This window comes from Typopeltis vanoorti, chromosome 13 (genome assembly GCF_054136105.1).
Source record: "Typopeltis vanoorti isolate ZY-2024b chromosome 13, IOZ_Tvanoo_1.0, whole genome shotgun sequence".
In the NCBI taxonomy this organism is placed as follows: domain Eukaryota; kingdom Metazoa; phylum Arthropoda; class Arachnida; order Uropygi; family Thelyphonidae; genus Typopeltis; species Typopeltis vanoorti.
The window spans coordinates 109,432,013-109,453,930 of NC_143561.1; the positions used below are offsets into that span (position 1 = coordinate 109,432,013).

The window sequence follows — 21,918 nt, forward strand, 5'->3', positions numbered from 1 at the left end:
AAATATCCAACCCCATATGCTCTAGTTTGACTGTCAGCTTATCATGAGGTACTCTATCAAAAGCCTTTGCGAAATCTAAGTATATTACTGTGTATCCTTCTCCTCTGTCCAAGGAAGCAGTCACTTTATTGTAATAAGTAAGTAGATTACCAAAACATGACCTCCCTTTAGCAAATCCATGCTGTCCATCAAAGATTATACCATTGTTGTCAACCCAACTCCGGATCCTAGTTCTCACGTTTTCCAACAACTTAACCACAACACCTGACACAGAGATAGTCCTATATTTTGATGCTTGAGTTCTATCACCTCCTTTATGAAGTGGCACAATCTTGCTCTCCTTCCACTCTTTAGGAACTTGACCAAGTGCAAGACTCGTATTAAAAAAATATGTCAAGGCAGGTGTCAACTCTCTGGCACATTCCTTCAGATTACGCAATGATATATTATCAAGTCTCACAGCCTTATTTCTATTAGGATATTTTGTGTGGTAAATTGTTGACCTTTATAGTTAATAATGCAAAGTAGAATCATAATTTCAAATAAAATATCAACAATAGTAAACGAAATACACTACTCTTAGGATAGATAAAGAGAGTTCCTATTTAAACAGAGTTAAGTGAGTTAACTAATTATAATAATTTAACTTTTGTTAAATTAGATATATCAAATTTTGTATGAAAGAAGGTTTAGTAATAAAATGTGATTGTAACTGAAATAGCATCCTGACCCCCCCCCCCCCCAGTTGGAGATAGCGACCATGTGGTCTTGGCTTGGGGGATGATATGCAGAAGTGTTGAGAAGAAAAGAATTTATGTGGAAATTTAAGGCAGATGATTATAATAATCTTAGAAATCACTTTGAAGAACTGGAAGGCAGACATATCACTGGTGCATGGGAACTAGCAAAGAAATATTTATTAGAAGTAATGGCAAGTTGCATACTGCAAGTGAAAAAGAGAACAAGATTTGGTGTAACGTGGATGACTAACAATATCAAATGAAAACTGTAGATTAAAATGAGGTTATGAAAAAAGCATAAGGAGAGGGATGAAGGAATTGCATGAGGAATATAAGACTGGCTAGGAAAGTACTAGCATGGTAAGGAAGGATGTCAAGGTTCGTCTGAGAACAGACTAGCCTTGATATCCAAGCAAAATCCAAAGGAATTCTTTTGTTATGTGGCCAGTAGGAGGAGAAATAAATGTGGAAGAATTATTTATTTATTTAGCATTTGGCTAAGAAGAATACATGCATATGCTACCACACACAAAAAAAAAACTACATACAAGACAACAAAATGCATAAAGGAATATAACCATGTGAAGTGACAATGTAGTCATATATACATATAAAAATATACAAAAGCATAAAATTAAAATTGAATCTAAGTTTTACAACCAGTCAACAACATCAGTAGAAACTGTTATAAAGTCAGTTACTGGTCCCATGAAGGCTCTGTGAGGACAGTCAAATGTGATATGTTGTGTAGTTTGGTTATCCTCACTACAGAAATAAGATGAGTTTGGTCTTATTCCACAAGTAAATAAGGAAGCTCCACACCTTCCATGGTTGGTGTGAACCCTATTTAAGGAAGTTCATATTTTTTGAGGTAGGTCAAACCTGATGGAGGGCTGTTTGGGTTAACAGATTAATGGACCTTTGGCAGTCCATTCCATCTGCCATGCTATTGTTGCATCATAACCCTCAGTGACAAGTTGTTATATAGGCAGGTGTCTTGACTTAAGCTTCTGTGATGTAAAACTGTCAATATCAGAGTCTATAGGATGCAGTGGGTTCCGGCAAATTTTGTTATATTCCAGTGGCGGCTCGTACATAACAACTGCGACACTGCAGCATCCCCAAGGAAAAAGTGAAAAAATTAAATTTTGTTTGTGTTTATAAATAATAACAATGCTTACAACATTACATAAATGCAATACAACATGTTAAAAGGTTACAGCTTATGTTTCGACATTAATTGAATAGTTAATAATTGGAATTGTTCGATTAATGCCTTAGATTACGATACAAATGACTGCGATCTAACGCAGTGCATTTTATTCCCTATATACGAGAATAAAAAAAGGCGTTAGCTGATTTATATATATTATTAGTATTAGTATTACATAACACCTCCAGGGAGTCCAAAGACTCATCGAGGGAGGGCACTGCTCTACAACTCTCTGTCTCCACTAACCGCAGCTACCTTCATTATCTACACCAGCGCCACCATCCTCGTGTGTATATGTATATATATATATATATATAGAAAGTATTTTACCTTGAGTATAATAAATGTAGAATCTTATTCTACCTTTACCATGATTTGCTTTGACTTGCGTTACTTTGAGGGTCAGCTAGACTTGCGTTACTTTGAGGGTCAGCTAGACTTGCAATACATGCAGGAGCAAACTTGACTTATTTGTCTGTTTACTTACTTGGGAAATGGACTAAAACCAAGTTTAAAATTAATAAAGTTAAAACACCTTATGGTAACTTGTTCTAGTAAAATACTTATAAGCTCTGTATTACTAAAATCTTGGTATTTCTAGCCTGGCTCCCACTGATGAGACCTCAATAAAGGTCGAAACCGGTCTGGGGAGTGGCCCCTTGCCTTTAATACATAGCATCATACATCTCCTCAAGGAGATGGGCTGTGCATTATGGGTATATATTAAGAATAGTGATCAGAGCTTATTCTACCTTTACCATGAGTTGCCGTGACTTGCACTACTTTGAGGGTCAGCTAGACTTGCAATACGTGCAGGCGCAAACTTGACTTATTTGTCTGTTTGCTTACTTGGGAAATGGAGTAAAACCAAGTTTAAAATAGCTTGGCATCTTTAATATATATATACACGAGGATGGTCTGAAAAGTGCTCGGCCTAACAATGACAAAACGAATTTATAATTTCAAAATTATTTTTATTTTTCAACATAATCTCACTTAAGTATTCCAGCTATGCTCCAGTGCCATTATCCCGTCCCTGTAGTGGTTCTCAGTAGGATCTGCAAAATACCTCTCTACAGCTGCAATCACCTCTTGATCGAAGAAAAACGCTGACCAGCAAAGAAGAGTTTTAGTTTTGGGAAGAGATAGAAGTCAGAGGGAGACAAATCTGGGGAATAGGGTGGATGTTCCAACAATTCATAGTGCAGGTCCTTTAATTTTTTCCATTGTCAAAACACCTTTGTGTGCAGGTGCATTGTCCCGATGAAAGATGATTTTTTTCTTCTGCAAACCAGGTCTTTTCTCACAAATTTTTTCGTCTAGTCTGGTTAAAAGATCGGAATAATATTCCCCTGTTATTGTTTCACCCTTTTCAAGATAATTAATAAACAAAATGCCTTCAGCATCCCAAAATCCCAGTGCTATGACCTTTCCTGCTGATCGAACTGAATTTGTGTTCTTTGGCACTGAACAACCTGGTTCTGTCCACTGATTGGACTTCTGTTTGGATTCTGGTATGTAATGGTGAATCCAAGTCTCATTCTTAGTAATAAATCGATGCACAAAATCAGTTTTATTCTTGGTAAAACACTCCAAACACTGTTCCGAGATTTTCATGTGAGCCATGTTTTTGATCTGCTGTGAGCAAGCGTGGCACCCCTCCTGTGCAAAGCTTTTTCATTTGCAATTCTTCATGCAAAATATATCCTACACATTCTTTTAAAATGCTTCTGTGTCTCAGCAATTTCACGCACTTTGACTCGCTAGTCATCCAATGCCATATCGTCCACTTGATCCATGATTTCTGGATCATCTTGAAGGTTGGTACGGCCAAGTTTAAACTCAACAGCCATCTAAAGGTTCTGGAGGTGGTGTCATAGTGTAGGGAAGTTCTGTTGGTACGGAACGGTTTCTATGATATTACAGGACGGTCGGGTGTCATTGAAGGTATAACTGTATATTGTTGGCAGTGAAGTCTGCCCTGCAATGTTGACCTTTTATCCAACAGGTGATGGTTGTTTCATGGATTCAGCAAGCATGGCAGTGACTCAACCATCCTCCCTTGCCGCCATAAAGCCTGGATCTGAATCCCATTCAAAATGTATGGGAAATGTTAGAAAAAGAGATCTGGGAGCAACATCCACTTCTATCAAATCTGAACATGTTACAGGATGCTTCGGTGAACTCTTGGTGTGTTGTGGATATAGATGCAGTACAACACCTTGTTGAATCTATGCCAGAGCACATGTGTACTGTATAATCGACCTAAAGGTGGTCCAAGAAGGTATTAAATAAAAGTTTCTAAATCAGTTGCGGGATGTGTATGAAACGGAGTTTCGGGGATGTATTCGTAAATATTAATGTAATTACTGTTTTATATTCCATGAAATATAAATATTTTAGCTAATTTAAAGTATTCAATTTTGTACTTATTTCATGCTATAAAAGTGACAGTTTTTTAAAATATCATTTTTTTTTTTATTTAAAAATGGTTGTAAGGAGCATGTGTAGCTCAGTTCAAGTGGTGTTTCCATTCCTCACCTGATCGCTAGTTATTCGATCTCTGGCACGGGAAAGCGGACTTTTTCTCCCAATAACCCAGATTTTTCGTCCTGTAAACTCAAGCAAATCGACCTTAGAGCCCACACTATTTCAGACATAAAACTATTGTTAAAAGTTTATTTTTCACTTGGTTAGACTATAATAAATTTAGTTTAATCCTTTATCCAAGCGTGAACAAACAAAGTTTGCACCTGAAAGTATCTTCAGGACTGGGGTAAGGTAGTACAACTCCAGGCAACTCGTTGCAAAGGTGGACCAAGCTAACATCACTCCTATCTCAGTATCTCCCATAATGCAAAACATATCTCCTTGCAGATATGTATAATGTCATGCAATAAAGGAAGGGCCACCACTCAGACTAGTTTCGATCTTTATTGAGGTCTCTCCAGAGTAATTTAATAAAAAGGTGGCACACCTTTTGGCAACTCCTATAGGTAGAGATGACCTTGCTAATGCTTCTGTCTGGTATTTCCACTTGGGCCTGTCTCCCACTGAAGAGACCTCAATAAAGGTTGAAACTAGTCTGGCTAGTGGCCCTTCCCTTAATGCATAACATTATACATATCAGCAAGAAGATGTGTTTTGCATTATACATATCTGCAAGAAGATGTGTTTTGCATTATGGGAGATACTGAGATAGGAGTGATGTTAGCTTGGTCCACCTTTGCAATGAGTTTCCTGGTGTTGTACTACCTTACCCCAGTCCTGAAGATACTTTCAGGTGCAAACTTTGTTTGCTCACACTTGGATAAAGGATTAAACTAAATTTATTACAAAATGTGTTACGATTAGGGACGATGAGATGGCGACACTTGTTTAGCCATCTCTTCACTGTGGGCTGCTTAAATTAGTGATAGACTTGGGCCAGCTATCTCAAATTGGCTACCAGTGGAGATTGAACTGCCCACGCAGTCTCCAAAATTAGAGAGGTCTAAAACGGCCTCGCCTACTCCCGATATGGGAATAAAAGGCTTTAGCTGATAAAATAAATGTTTGTATAATCAGTTGAAATCGGGGTTGAGCTTGTAGTTTTACAAGATTTGTATTTTTTTTTAGCTTTAATTTAATTTTTTTTTATATATAATCAGTTGAAATCGGGTTTGAGCTTATAGTTTTACAAGATTTGTATTTTTTTTTTTATATATATATAACGAAACCTTTGGTGAATTCATCACTAAAAACACACGTACTAACCACAGTAATGACTATTTAATTATATTTACGAATTAAATATTCATTACTGTGGTTAGTAGGTGTGTTTTTTTTTAAATTTTTTGTTTGAATTATAGTTCAAAAGTAGAATTTAGACAAATAATTCAGTAAATTAATCCGCCAACGTTTTTTTTAATTCCCCAAAGATGTTGTGGAACTCTTTTGGACTTCACATTTAGACACTAATAGTTGAATTTATCTGTGGAGATGAATATGTACTTCCGGGTGTCGAGATAAGTGTGAACAAGTGACAACTGTCGTTGTCACATGTTCTTATTGCGTGGTAATATTTTCTGAAATAGTGTAAATTTTACGATGTTTCTGCATTGTGATTTAAAATCTAATATTTATGGGAACAAACATTCCACTCACTTCATTTAAAGCTTGAGTAACTCGGGAACGCTGCGGGTGGAGTTTGGTTGGGGGTAAAATCGAACCCTGCCATCGACAAGAATCGAACATACCCGGTCTTTCTTCAGTTCATTCAGCTTTATGGAAATTATCAACAAGGTTACAAAGGAATTTCAGTAGAATCACTAAAAAACTGTTTTTATCTAAAAAAATTTAAACAGAATTAGTTAAGCGAAATATTAATATTTCGGTATTACTACTTTTAGAGTCTATGTAGTTCAACTGAAGTGGTCTTGCACTCCACGGCGCATGATCGCATGGAGGAAGCCCTAGGTTCGAAACTGCTCCCCGACTAGAGGAACATTTTAAGCCTTTCTTTAACCGGTTTCCTAGTTAGTCGATCTCTGGCACAGGCAAGCCAGTTTTTCCTCCTGTAAACTTCAGAAAATAAACCATAGAGCTCATACTACATCAGACAATAAATATAATATTAGTATTATAGACCATGCGATGGTGGATGCTGGGTAATGTTAGTGACAGACTTGGGTCAGCTATCTGGCGTGTGGTGCAGATTGAATTGCATCCTCAATCTCCAAAAGTTACCTAAAACTGTTTGTCTATTCCTTGTAAGAGAATCAAAGGAGTTAACTGTTTATTTTTATTATTTGAGTCAAGATAAAATACCTTTGCATCTGCACTTTTAAAGTTTTCCGAAGATGAAGAACTCCTACGAATACAACCTCGTTCTACATTGATTTGGAATTGCACGTCTTAAAATGTATGGTACTAATATGCATTATCCAATAATTTCCCGTGGACCTCCTGTAATTTGAAGTTATAGAACATTCCAGGTTTATTAGTAACATAAAAATCGTGTACAAATAATAGAAAGCAGTATTTCATCGTCGTAGAAATTGAATACAAGTGGTATGTCAACACGACATGAACTCAACGACTTTGAGGGAGGTGTCAGTGCCAACTGGAACATCGTAAATCAACTGTTGCCGATGCGATTAAAAATGGAGACGTTCTGGCATCACTAGTGCAAGAAAATACCCAGGGCGGTCGACGAAACTGACTGACAGGAACAGGAATGTGTTAAACCGGGTGGCACTCCAAAACCAGTTACAATCGGCACGGATTATGCGTGATGAGTTCCAGAGTGCCAGTAATACCATGGTGAGCACTAATACTGTAAGAAAAGAACTCCATTTACTGGGTTTCCATGGAATAGCAATAGCTTACAAGTTGAACGTGACAACAGCGAAAAAGGCGGCTTGTCTGACCTGGTGAAAAGAGCATGTTAACTGGACATTGGACCATTAGAAAACGGTACTCTGGAGCAATCAATCAAGGTTGATCTGTTTCCAGTCTGATGGCATGGCGTGGGAGAGAAGGTAGCCTGGTGAACGCTTGTTTCCACAGTACATTTCGGTGGTGGAGGAGAAACGGAGTGAGACCACTGGTCGTCCATGATGGCAACTCAGTACCTTGATATTCTGGATAATCAGGTTCTGCCCACACTGGTAGTTTTTATGGAACGGACCCATATTACTATCAAGACGACAATGCCTCGTGCCACAAGGCTGCAGCTGTTATGGAATGGTGTGAAGAGATGCCCGTGGCCTGTGCAGAGTCATGACCTGAATTCCCTCGAACATTTGTGGGTCGAATTGCAATAGCGATTGATGTCCAGAGCATCATATCCTCAATCGCTCGCAGAACTCATTGCTGTTTTGGTGAAGGATTGGAGACAAATTTCACCTGATGTCTGCCTCACACTGGTAGGAAGCCTCCCTCAAAGAGGCTGGAGGTGATTAAAGCCAAAAATAGACATACACGATATATTCACCTGCTAGTATCAACTGTACACTGCTAAAGTGTCTGGACAGTTACTGGTAGATAGCGTGCTATACGTTGACATTATACACTGCTTAGAAACAAGTCAACTATAGCATGAGGAACATACAACCATGGAGCCCTACTTAATAAGGGACTTAATTTAATAAGGGACTATTTAATAAGGGACTTGTGTAGGACTTAATTTCACTGCGATGATTGTACCAATCGTACTCGGAATACTTTCTACAATTGGAATTTTGGATCATTCTTCCTGTAGAATGATCTTCCTGAACTTGAGTATCGAATGTGGTCAAGAGAAGCCAACAGATGTTCAATTGGGTTGAGATAAGGGATCTGTGGGGGCTAGTCAAGCATGATACTATGACTGTTACACCGCTCACCACACTCGGGCAGTGCATTCCAATTGCTCGCTACTCACCATGAAAAAAACCTGCTCCTTACTCACAATCACCTTATACATCTTCAAATGACGACCTCTTGTTCCCTGTCTTTACCATTCTATGAAAACTTCCCAGACATTAATCTGGTAATAACCTCTCAACAGCTTATATGTCTCAATCATATCCCCCCCCCTTTCCTCCTTCTATCCACCAATTACTGTAAACTACATTTTGTCAATCTGTCTTCATCTTCACTATTCAAGAGACCACCTTAGTCAATCATTTCTGGACGTTTTCCAATTCATCTTCATCTTTTTGAAAACCAGATCACCAAATCTGTGCACAGTAATCCATATGTGCCCTGATCAAAGCCATATAAGGGAGCCATAACATCCTTACTTCTACAAGTCAGAGCCTTCCTCATCATTCCCATTATTCGCTGTGCTGTTCTAGCAATTTTAGCAACATATCCCGGAAATTTTAGTTCCCAGCTCACAATCACCCCCAGATCTCTTCTACCTCTTCCAAGAGATTTACACCGATTATGTACTCTAAATCCTATCTCTGCTTCCCAAATGTCAAAACCTTGCACTTCGCAACATTGAATTGAATACCCCACTCATTCATCCATTCAGCCAATGTATTCAAGTCATCTTGTAAAGCCACTTTTTACGATATTTTAAAATTAGTCTTGAAATAAGAATGGAATGCAATTTAACATGTCTTGTTCATAAATTCAGAAAGAGCTGTTCTCAAATAGCAGCAGTATATCTAAATCTGCAAGCATAACAACGCGACATGCATATTTCCATACATCGTAGTAGCAGTGCAAGGTAAAATAAAAAGTAATGTTCGAACCTTATTTCTTGCAATAGATTTTACTTAGTATCATTTTTTTTTCCAGAATATTTTAAAACAATTGTTTAACACAAGCACGGAAATTATCATGAAAATAATATCCACAATATTTTCTGTAACACATATTCCAAATTGAATATATTTTAAAACAATTGTTTAACACAAGCGCGGAGATTAGCATGAAAATAATATCCACAATATTTTCTTTGACACATATTCCAAAATGAATATATATATATATATATTACTTGGCAATTACTTGGTAACCCTAATATATAAATAAATAAATAAATAAATATATATATATATATTAGGGTTACCAAGTAATTTTATAAACTTAGTTATTTTACTCCTAATCACAAGTAAGCAAACAGTTAAGTTTGCGCCTGAACGTAGTTCAAGTCTAAAGGTGGTGCAACACTAGGGCAACTCATTGTAAAGGTGGAATTTATGGAAAATACTAAGAATCACTATTCTTAGTATTTTCCATAATTCCACCTTTACAATGACTTGTCCTGGTGTTGCACCACTCACTATTCTTAGTATTTTCCATAATTCCACCTTTACAATGAGTTGTCCTGATGTTGCACCACCCTTAAACTTGAACTACGTTCAGGCCCAAACTTAACTGTTTGCTTACTTGGGATTAGGAGTAAAATAACCAAGTTTATAAAATTACTTGGTAACCCTAATATACATTACAAAAGTTAAAAAAACTTATTTACATCTATATCTCCTCCAGAGATTCTTATTCAAAATAAAAACATCTTGTAGCAACTTGTATAGGTAAAGTTGATAAGGCTCTGTATTACTAAAACCTTGGTATTTAGGGTCTAGTTACACACTGAGGAGACCTCAAAAAAGGTTGGAACCAGGTCTGGGTAGTAACCCCACCCATAATGTATTGCAGTATATATACATCTCTTAGTGAAATGTGCTTTACATTATGGAAAATACTAAGAAAAGTGATCAGTGCTTAACCACCTTTACAATGAGTTGCCCTGTTGCACCACCTTTAGACTTGAACTGCGTTCAGGCGCAAACTTAACTGTTTGCTTACTTGGGATTTGGAGTAAAATAACCAAGTTTATAAAATTACTTGGTAACCCTAATATATACATTACCCAAGTTAAAAAAAAACTTATTTACATATTTAAGTTAAGGGATATTACATCCCATATTGTTTCATAGCCGAATAAGAAACACAAAGAGTTTCATGGAGCCTGTGTAGCTCAGTGGATGTGGCGTTTGCACACCACCGCGCTAGGCCGCACGAAGGAAGTCTTGGTTTCGAGTCTAGTCGGCGACTAGAGGAAATTTTTCTAAGCCTTTTTTCGACCGGTTCCCGAGTTAGTCGATCTCTGGCACGGGCAAGCAGGTTTTTCCTCCCGGAAACTCGGGTTTTTCGTCCTGTAAACTCAAGAAAATCGACCGTAGAACCCACATTATTTCAGACATTAAATATATTGTGTTAGGGTTAGAGACCACGAGATGGCGGCACATTTGAGCCGTCTCTCTTCACTGCGTACCGCTTAATTAGTGATAGCCTTGGGCCATCTGTCTCTGATTGGGTACCAGTGGAGATTGAACTGCCCACTCAGTCTCCAAAAGTTAGATAGAGCTAAATGGCCTCGCCTACTCCCGTATATACGGGAATAAAAAGGCGTTAGCTGATTTTTTTTTTTTTTTTTTTTTTTTTAAGAGTTTCATGTTGCACTCCCTACAGGGTCAGTTGTAATACTATCCAAGGTATTTGCTTACGCTTGGACTCGCCGAATATAGTAAATATATAGAGCATGAAACTCTTTGAGTTTCTTATTCGGCTATGAAACAATATGGGATGTAATATCCCTTAACTTAAATAAGCTTATGTCGCCGAATTGAAGCCTTTGGCTCTTCATATAATTAATAATTTATTAGGACACCTTCTTGGCAAATCTCATAGTAGGGTATATGTAAGTTCTGTTTGCTACAATCTTGGCATTTCTAGGTCTACCTACTCACTGATGAGAGGTGGACGCTGGATATATGAGAAGCTTCTGCTTGGGATAGGTTTTCACCTGTCTCTTAGTAGGGCCACCGCTGAGATTATGATTCTGGCTGGTGGTGGGGTCAGCCTGTCACTAGGTAGAGTTAACGCTGAGAAGTTCTTCTCGGTGACGGAGTGAGTCTGTCACTGAGTGGAACAACGCTGAGTTGGACGGTCTTTCGGCCACTATTGAGTGGTCTAGGGATCGTCCTAATTTTTAGAGAGGTCTTTACGTAAATACACCTCAATAACCGGTCTGAGTAGTGACCTTCTCTCACTCATAATGTAAAACAGCAATAGAACTCCTAGGAGCTGGGTTTCACATTATAGGGAAATATCCAGAATAGTGATCGGAGCTTGCTCCACCCTTATCATGAGTTGCCTCAGTGTTGCACTCCCTACAGGGTCAGTTGTAACACTATCCAGGTATTTTCTTACGCTTGGACTCGCCGAACTTTATATATATTACTATATTCGGCATGAAACTCTTTGAGTTTCTTATTCGGCTATAAAACAATATGGGATGTAATATCCCTTAACTTAAATAAGCTTAGGTCGCCGAATTGAAGCCTTTGGCTCTTCATATATATATATATATATATATATATATATATATATATATATATATATATATATATATATATATATATATATATATATATATGTAGAAAGTATTTTTACCTTGGGTATAAATATGTTAAAGATACCAAGTAATTTTAAACCTGGTTTTACTCCATTTCCCAAGTAAGCAAACAGACTAAAAGTCAAGTTTGCGCCTGCAATTGATGCAAGTCTAACTGATCCCACAGGTAGTGCAGGACCAGGGCAACTCGTGGCAAAGGTGGAACAAGCTCCGATCACTAATCTTAATATTTACCCTTAATGCCAAAACACATCTCCAAGAAGGGGATGTATATATAATGTTTTGTATTAAAGGCAAGGGGCCACTACCCAGACCGGTTTCGACCTTTATTGAGGTCTCGTCAGTGGGAGCTAAGCTAGAATTAGAAATACCAAGATTTAGTAGTACAGAGCTTGTAAGTATTTCGCCAAAACAAGTTACCATAAGGTGTTTTAACCTTATTAAATAAGAATCTCTGGAGGAGATATAAATGTAGAAAGTATTTTTACCTTGGGTATAAATATGTTAAAGATACCAAGTAATTTTAAACCTGGTTTTACTCCATTTCCCAGCTCCCACTGACGAGACCTCAATAAAGGTCGAAACCGGTCTGGGTAGTGGCCCCTTGCCTTTAATACAAAACATTATACATCCCCTTCTTGGAGATGTGTAATGTTAGACATCTCCAAGAAGACTTGCATCAATTGCAGGCGCAAACTTGACTTTTAGTCTGTTTGCTTACTTGGGAAATGTTTGCTTACTTGGGAAATATATATATATATATATATATATATATATATATATTGGAAAAGACATTTACTGCTAGTTTAAATAGGTGGCAAAAATATCTATAATTTTACTACAGTTTTACACTAAAATGTATGAGTCAAATGATGTGGATATTTTACAGGATGACTTAATAGGCTGACGGTATGGACTGAGGTAAATGGCTGTCAGTTCAACGTGGCTAAGTGTAAGGTGATGCACTTCGTGAGGATGACATCGCATGCTGTTTACTATATTAACGGAACTGAACTGCAGGAAGTTGATGAGACAAGAGACTTGGGAGTTATTGTGGACAGAGAACTTAAGTTTAATGGGAATATTGCAAAGATTGCCAAAACATCACATCAAATTACATGGTTGTTGAGGAACACACTAACAAGCAGGGATAGGGAAGTTATTGTTCCACTCTATAAGGCATTAATAAGGCGCGTTGGACTATTGTGCACAGATCTGGTCGCCAGGATTTCTTGGTGATGCGGAAGTGGTAGGGAGGATTCAGAGGCGGGTTACAAAGATTGTTGCAGGTCTGTGGGATGTTCCCTATGAGGATAGATTGATCTGTGGGCTCAAAAACTAGCTGATAGACGTAGGAGAGGCGATATGATAGAGGTATTTAAATTGTTAAAGGGATTTTACAGGATTGATACTGATGATATTCTTAAGACCAGTGCAGGATGTGAGAGAACGAGGGCCATCCCTGGAGATTGTGTAAGAGTGTGGTTAACAAGGGTGTTAGGACTAGATTTTTTACTTGGAGAGTTGTGAATGGGTGGAATGCTTTGCCAGAACTGGTTGTGAATGCTTCAACTGTGAATGAATTTAAGGAGAGGTATGACAGGTATTGTGTAAATAATGGTTAGTGTGTCAATGTCGGGTCTCCCGCGATGAGTCTTTTGACTCCATGGAGACACCGTTAAAATAATAATAATAATAATAATAATAATAATAATAATAATAATAATAATAATAATAATAATAATAATAATGCTCCCCAAGTGATTTAGGTTTGTAACAATTGTATTGTGAACGGTTTAGAAAATAAATCATTTCAAACATCAGCAGGATGAATAGGTGGGTCCTCTTCCCTTCCCCCCCCCAAAAAAAAGGTGAACGCTTATGCAACACATGCAGCGATTTTTTTTTTTAAATTCAAATATTTCTTTCTTTCTTAAATAACTGCATCAAATTAAGTTTTCGATAATAGAAGTGATGTTGTGATTATTATAGATTGAGAAATTATTTTGACATAAATATTGTATCAGACTGTAAAAGAAATCTCAATAATTTATTTCTGTTTAGGATATAATTGAAAACAATACAAGACATTGCTGATGTATTATGCACTACTGCTTGAATTCCTTCAGTGTCCCTTCCTGAAGAAGTGATCTTTATTTCGCAGTAACATTGAGAGTAATCAAAGCTTTAACCTTTACCTCCAGCTGAGATTTCTGTAAAGCGAAAGTTATTTCCAGTAGCAGTTAAAAGTCGTCATATTTGGAATTTTTTAAGAAAAAAAAAAACTAACTTTACTGAACTTTCTTTTTTGTCACATGCATGTAAACGGTTTTTATATGATGAAAATATAGAATAGAATTTCTAAAACTTAGATTAACGTTAACAGACAGCGGAACAAAAATATTGTATATTACAAAGAAATAGTCCGGAATTAGAAGTATCTGCTTCGGCGGATACAACAATATTATTGGCTTAATTGTAATAACAAACGGTAGAATGAAGTAATAGATTTATTTATTTTTATTTAGCGTATGGCATAATAAAGACACATGAAGTAATAGATATTGAATATTGTCTGTTCAAACTTTCAAACTAGCAGAAAATTAGATACAGTAGTTACAGTATTTATAATAGAACCTCCGTAGCTCAGTCATTGTACACACGGCCTTTTGGTCGGAAAAACCTGCTTTCGATCCCATCAGTGATGTGAGGAACCTTTATCTGGTCCCATATATTTCTGGTCCAAAATTTGTTGAGTTAGCTGGTCTCATACGGTGCTTAAGGTTTTTTTTTTTTTTTTCACCCGGACACTCGGGTTTTTCGTCCCCCCAGAACATGCAAACTGTCCCAGTGAACACAGACATAGGGCACATTGGGAGGCATGGAGCCAACCACCTTATCCTCGAGACGGTTGCGATTGAAAGAATAAAAAACCTCGACACCACCGTAAATAAGGTAGAAGAGGAGGATTAAGACAGAAAGAAAGAAAATGATTTATAATTCAGTTTCAGGAGTTTCTATTCTGAAATAAAAAAAATTTAATGAACCAAAAATTTAGTAAGACAAAAAATAAATGTAAACGAAAATAAATACTTAAAGAAATTCATAAATTTTTCTTTGATTTGTAAAGCCTTAGTTTAAATTTTGAAAAATATACAGGGTGGCCATAGATTAACTTTTCCTCTTTGGAGGTATCTGTAGCTAAAACTAATACACGGAATGAGGCCACATTTTATATTGAGGCTTTTGAAGACATGGGAGATGAATTCGGCGAAAAAAAGATTTGGTACCAAAAGTCACCGATAGGGGAAATTTTGGCGCTAAAGGAGCCGAAAGCAGCCAAATATTTGCAGTAAACGCAGGTAAAAAGGATTATGCAAATTTTACTGTGCGTATACGTGACAGCAGCACCACCATTTCCACTTAAAAGGGATTGGGAACGTTCAGGTAGTTATGCATGTAAACGAGCGTGCTTGTAGCTCAGTGGATGTGGCGTTTGCACACCACCGCGCTATGCCGCACGAAGGAAGTCTTGGTTTCGAGTCTAGTCGGCGACTAGAGGAAATTTTTCTAAGCCTTTTTTCGACCGGTTCCCGAGTTAGTCCATCTCTGGCACGAGCAAGCAGGTTTTTCCTCCCGGAAACTCGGGTTTTTCGTCCTGTAAACTCAAGAAAATTGACCGTAGAACCCACATTATTTCAGACATTTAATATATTGTGTTAGGGTTAGAGACCACGAGATGGCGGCACATTTGAGCCGTCTCTCTTCACTGCATACCGCTTAATTAGTGATAGCCTTGGGCCATCTGTCTCTGATTGGGTACCAGTGGAGATTGAACTGCCCACTCAGTCTCCAAAAGTTAGATAGGGCTAAATGGCCTCGCCTACTCCCGTATATACGGGAATAAAAAGGCGTTAGCTGATTTTTTTTTTATTTTTTTTTTTTACGAGCGTGCTTTACTTGTTAAGTTGTTTTACCTTAAACAATGCAATGCCGTAGCTGCCCTTCGGGAATTTAGAAGGCTTCATAACCTGCGTTCAGGTCCTAGGATAGCTTTAGCACTGAGAGCTATGATTAAGAAGTTTGAAGAAACTGGATCACTAGGAGTTAGACCTGGCAGAGGACGAAAAGCAGTGCAAGAGGAGACAGTATCAAACGTTGCTGATGAATAAAACATTATTTCCTGTGAGCTCAATCACTACATTAATTTCTGTCTCTCGCAAGTTATTGTTTTAATTTAATTATTATTATTAAATAATAATTAAACACGGAATATGTGGCACGTTACAATTATTGTAACGTGCCACATATCCAGCTGGAATGAGTGACGCAGCTGTCGCTTACACCGTCGAAATGTTATTATTCCATTTTATCAGCCTTTCATGTTATTATCCGCTTATTTTCGCCTCCGCCAGTGCCAAAATTTCCCTTGTCGGCGAGTTTTAGTACTAAATCTTTTTTTCGCGGAAATCATCTCCCCATGCCTTCAAAAGTCTCAATATAAAATTTGGTCTCATTCCGTTTATTGATTTTAGCTACAGATGCCTCCAAAGAGCGAAAGTTATTTTATGGCTACCCTATACATTACAAACATAGAGTTTAAGCGAGTACACCTGCGTGACTCATGTCCTAATTGGCGAATGTGCGCTGCATGTAAACAAAAAGTCGGTAGTGTAAGGGAGTCCCCTGTAACACGACGCGAGGGCGAGCGTCTGGCTTGTCTAGTTTTTCCGCCAGCTCTATACTACAAATAGCGAAAAACAACTTGCAGTTTTGGCTGAATGTTATTATTGAAAGGCACAATATTTATTAAAATATATTTAGTGCATATCCACGTTTAATAAAAATCAGCTAACGCCTTTTTATTCCTGTATACGGGGAGTAGGCGAGGCCATTTAGCCCTATCTAACTTTTGGAGACTGAGTGGGCAGTCCAATCTCCACTGGTACCAATCAGAGATAGATGGCCCAAGGCCATCACTAATTAAGCGATACTCAGTGAAGAGAGACGGCTCAAATGTGCTGCCATCTCGTGGTCCCTAACCCTAACACAATATATTTAATGTCTGAAATAATGTGGGTTCTACGGTCCATTTTCTTGAGTTTACAGGACGAAAAACCCGAGTTTCCGGGAGGAAAAACCTGCTTGCCCGTGCCAGAGATCGACTAACTCGGAACCGGTCAAAAAAAGGCTTAGAAAAATTTCCTCTAGTCGCCGATTAGACTCGAAACCAAGTCTTCCTTCGTGCGGCCAAGCGCCGCGGTTGGCAAACGCCACATCCACTGAGCTACACAGGCTCTATCCACGTTTAATAAAAGCTAATATTAAACTGTGTTTTCATTTAATTTTTTCCGCTCACTTCAGCTCCCCGATGCGATGCATCGCCTGCTTACCGTGTTAAGCCAGCCCTGCATATTTTTATTTACTACCGTTATGCATTCACATCTAGCACATTTCAATGTGCTACCCTTCCTGGTGTGTGTGACAAACTGCATCCTTTACATGGCAGAACGCAGCTAGTCGAGACTGATGTTGCGTAAATGCTGGGTTATGTTGCCTTTTCAGCGCGTTCAAGTTATCAGGATAATCGAAATAAAAATAAACCCTGTCAGAGAAATCCACATTGGCAAAAGTCACAGAGGGGGTCAGATCAAATGAACGAAGCGACCACGCAGTGGGAAATTTACAGCTGATCATTATGGTTTCTGTGAAATGTTCTCCAAGAACCTCGCGTATGGATTGACCGATGTGGGGAGGACACCCTAATGCTGCATCAGAATGACTGAATCCATGCACAGGCGCTGCTATAACTGTGGCATAACAAAACTGTGTATCATATAGTGATAGGCAGTAATTGAGCAGGTCGGAAGAATGGTCCAATGATAAACGAAGCTGTTAATCCCCACCAGATAGTAACTTTTGTTGAATGCAAAGGAATTTGCTGGATTGTATGCGGATTTTGCATAATCCATACCCAGCAATTGTTGATATTTACAGTTCCATTCAAGTGAAAGTGAGCCTCACCTCCCCACAAAATCATGTCACAAGGAATGTTAAAGCGAATGTCAGTGCACTTTCAAAGTCCTATGAGTGCAATTCCTGTGTCATGTGTGTCAAATCCTATCTATCTATGTGTCTTGATACAGCATTTGCACCGCAGAAGCCAACGCTGTTATTTATGGCTTTCTCCATAATCACAGTAGCAACCTCAATCACATGTGAACTGATTGGCTTGCAACCTCTGCCAAGTCTAACAAGTTAGTCGATATATGCGAAGCCCTTTGTTTGGAAAGACCTGGGTTCGATTCCCGTCCAAGAGAGTAAGAACCCTTTATGTGGTCTTTCGACTAAAGATAAACTAACCACTCTCATACGGAGGCAGGGTTTTTTCACCCGGAAATTCGGATTTTTCTCCCCCGGAGCAGGCAAACTTGCCTGTGAGCACATGCATCTACAGACGTAGGATACATAGGGAGACATGGTTAACCACTTTATCCTCGAAGCGGTTGCGGTTTTTCGAATCGTAATAGGCCATCCCTAATACGAATTTAACGGCCGCTAGGGCCTAATATACGCATAAGGAGGAGGAGGAGGAAAAGCACAAAGTCACACAGGAATTAAACTGTATAGAACTATGATTAGACTATAATTAGACTAAAACAACTTAATTATATGGAAACATGGACCATAAAAGAAAAACGGATTCCTTAAGCAGAAAATAAATTTCTCTGAAAAATAGCCTGTTATACCAAGTGGGACTGTAAAATATGAGACAACTTTACAATTCCTGATTATAAAACAAGTCTGTTACTACATAAGCAAAAATGGTTAGAACATCTAAATTGAATGGACAATAGCACACTGTCAAAAATGCTCTACTTTCTTGGTCTTTCAATGTCCATTGAAAGACCAAGAAAGCGATAGCATGAGACCTGAATAAGCCACGCTGCCTAAAATCCATGAAAAGAAAAAATATATATATTAATATATTTTCCAGTTTCAATATTCCTCTTATTAAGGAGAAATTTGCTTCGGATCCTCTGTCACCTGTGGCGTTTTACTTGTAATCAACATGGCGGCTGCTGCTGCAGTTCTGGAAAGAGCGGAAACGCTTTCTCATATTGGTAATCAGATGGGAATCGATATATTTAATAAATTAGGTATGTTCCAAGAGCGGTTTTGTACGAAGTTATTTTATTACCCCCCCCGTCAAATAATTTCATTTATATATCTTGAAGTTATATTGTTACTGTTACTCCGGTGCGTGACATTACTAGACCATTGACAGCATTTTGTGTGCGATCTGCTGAATCATGTTGTGCACGAGGCTTGATTTGCTCATCGTAAAATGGAAATCGTTTTAAATTTAGTTTTCCGGATATTGACAGGTTCTGGTCATTTGTGAGGATAGTTATGTTTAGAAGCATTTGTTATGGACAATTTTTTCCCTCCCAATATAATAACGGGCTACCATTTTGTTACAGAAATGAATGAAATAGTAGTTGGAACCCAGTCATTCTTATCCCCAAGTTTGTTACCCCATAAAGGGATAGGATGTGGATTGTGTAATGGGACAGTTGTTGATTGTAATTATTTATTGCCTATTGATTCGGTTAAAGGATCTTCAATAAATCATGCAGACTTAGTAAAATAAAAAGTAATTAGAAGCATGGAATTATTTTTTTTTTCTTCCTCCAAGGAGATTTGGATATGCATTTAAAATCGCAACTAGAGAGCATGAAATTAATTTGTATATATTTTTAATAGTTGCATTTGTTATCAAATGCCTCCCCATAACTCTTGTTGAAACCATGGAAACTAATTTGATGCATCTGGGTTTATTTTTTTCTTATTGGCTATTCCATATCCAGTTATAAAAAAAAAATGGTAACAATTTTTTTTAAGGTTTGGTAATTGCATTTTTTAAAATCAGCTTTACTTATGTACCTTTACTCAGTGAATAGTAATTATGATTTGTCAGCAATTATGAGTGCTTATAAATGCAGAGAATCTCCTGTCTTCATGTCATTTTATATAGCAAAAAGATGTTTAGGAATAAGTTGTCTAATAAGGTGATACCAAATAAGATGATGATAATGGCATCATGCTGTTAATTTAATGGAAGGATGATAGCACTGTGGCAAGAATTGAACAGTGGTTTGATCCAGAATTTTGTCTGTCACAGGTACATCATTGGAGGTATAATATAAAACTAATAGGTATACAAGCAACACAGTGAAGTAGAACTGATTGGACTTAAAGCTAAATTTGGTATGGATGCTTAGATGATTATCACTCATGTTAATATTTAGTGGTCCATGAAGAAATATACTAAATACCTCCATGCAGTTACTCAAGTAGGAAGGCAGACAATAAGCTGGACTACTTTTGTTTGGTTAAAAGATGCTGAGACTTCTGGCATTGGCTAGAATAGTTTCTATGAACACTCCAAAACTGATTTTATTATTATTTTTTTATGTAGCTCCACTCATTAAAGATTTTTCTGTAAACAACCTGTAGTGCACATTTGTACTGTGGGTGGGTTATTTTTTTCCCCCCATTTTATAAATTTTGTATATTTTGTTGGCATTTTTTAAATTCATTTTACATAGTCTGGAATTCCTGCTCTAAAATCAAACATGGAGCTTTTTCAAGCCATTTCAGGTCTGTGATAAGCAGAGTTGTGGTCTCACACTGGGCAATGAAATTCATATCCCACCTGAAGACAATCCCAAACATCCATTTCCATGGTGGGATTTAAATCCACAGCCTGTTGGTTGGAGAGCGGATAAGCTAGTTACTCGGACAACAAAGCCGACATCATTTTATAAGAATATGAGATTCTACATTCTTAACTGGTGCCATCTATGGTGCAGTGATGGTCTCCCAGATTTTTGGTAATGTGAGGCAGCCAAATTTCTTTAGATTTGTAGAATGCTATAGTGTTGTGGTAAATTCTATACATAGTTTCTTAGATTTACACTTGAAAGCCAGAACACTGTGGCCATCCACCCAGTAGTGCTTTAGGTCTTCTTTGGCTGAGATTACTGCTTCCACCTGTTTTGGCATTGACTATTAGAGTATGGAGGGTGTATTGGGGTATTATTCTATAGCATGATCTGCCATACCAGAACAGCTGTAGTATAATAGACATAGCGAGTATCTGTGGAGCAAGAGATACCATAGATACCTGTATGCCCTGGATGATGGAAAGTCTCTCTTGGTCACATAAGGACAGCTAATTTAATGATGCATGAGATTCTCTCTGAGGGGCTCCTTTAAAGCTGGTGACTTTTAAATATTGGAGCCATTAAATATTATTTTATTCTGTATGCTATCTTAATTTTATTAAACTGTTAACACATGCTTCAACCAGTCTAAATACACATCTGATGTCCTGTTTTTTTACACATACTCTGTGAATTCTTCTCCAGAGACCAAACATGGAACTCTTTCAAGCCACCTCTGGCCTCCAATAAGTCTCACAATTCATCTGCCATCTAAAATAATACTTACCAAGAAATATTCTTGTTTTTATTTTTTCCTCAGGTATGTAAAGTAATATCACATTAGGCTACTTACAATAGACGATTTCACATTAGATTGTCCTAATGTTGCTTAATGCAAAACACACTTCTTTTGAACATGCATATTGCCATGTATTACGGGAAGGGTCACTACCCAGATTTGTTTCAACTTTAATTAAGGTCTCCTCTTTGTATACCAGAGGAATGTGCAATGATTTAGCTCCTATTAATGATACATGAGATTCTCTCTGAGGAGCCTAAGCTCTTGCTAATGGCATCTCAATAAAGGTCCAAACCACTCTGGGTTATATGGTTATCTGCCTCCACACACAAGTTGCAAGTAGCCTGTTGCGATGTTACCTCAATTGCTCATATCTGAGCAAATGATAAAAAGAATATAATTTCAGTTTAAGCATAATTTATAATGGTGAAGTTAGTCAAAAGCATGTCATTGGTATTAATGGAATAATAGTTTCATGCAGAGTAAAAGATGTATCGTGAATGTTACAGAACTCTGTCAAGGCTTCAGTGATGTCCTGA

General features: G+C 37.7%; 1 protein-coding gene across 2 annotated transcripts in view; it reads left to right on the forward strand.

Annotated features, from left to right (window-relative positions):
- Nucleotides 1-18,908: 18,908 nt before the first annotated feature.
- Nucleotides 18,909-21,918, forward strand: part of LOC150100465 (26S proteasome non-ATPase regulatory subunit 11-like) — a 237,046-nt gene continuing 234,036 nt past the window's right edge. For both annotated transcript variants that reach the window (XR_016549277.1, XM_090403074.1), the window contains exon 1: nucleotides 18,909-19,011. Coding sequence is in view for 1 of the 2 variants with exons in the window: in XM_090403074.1 (XP_090259200.1) it covers nucleotides 18,924-19,011 (88 nt within the window). In the remaining variant the exon portion in view is untranslated. The remainder of the gene's footprint in view (nucleotides 19,012-21,918) is intronic.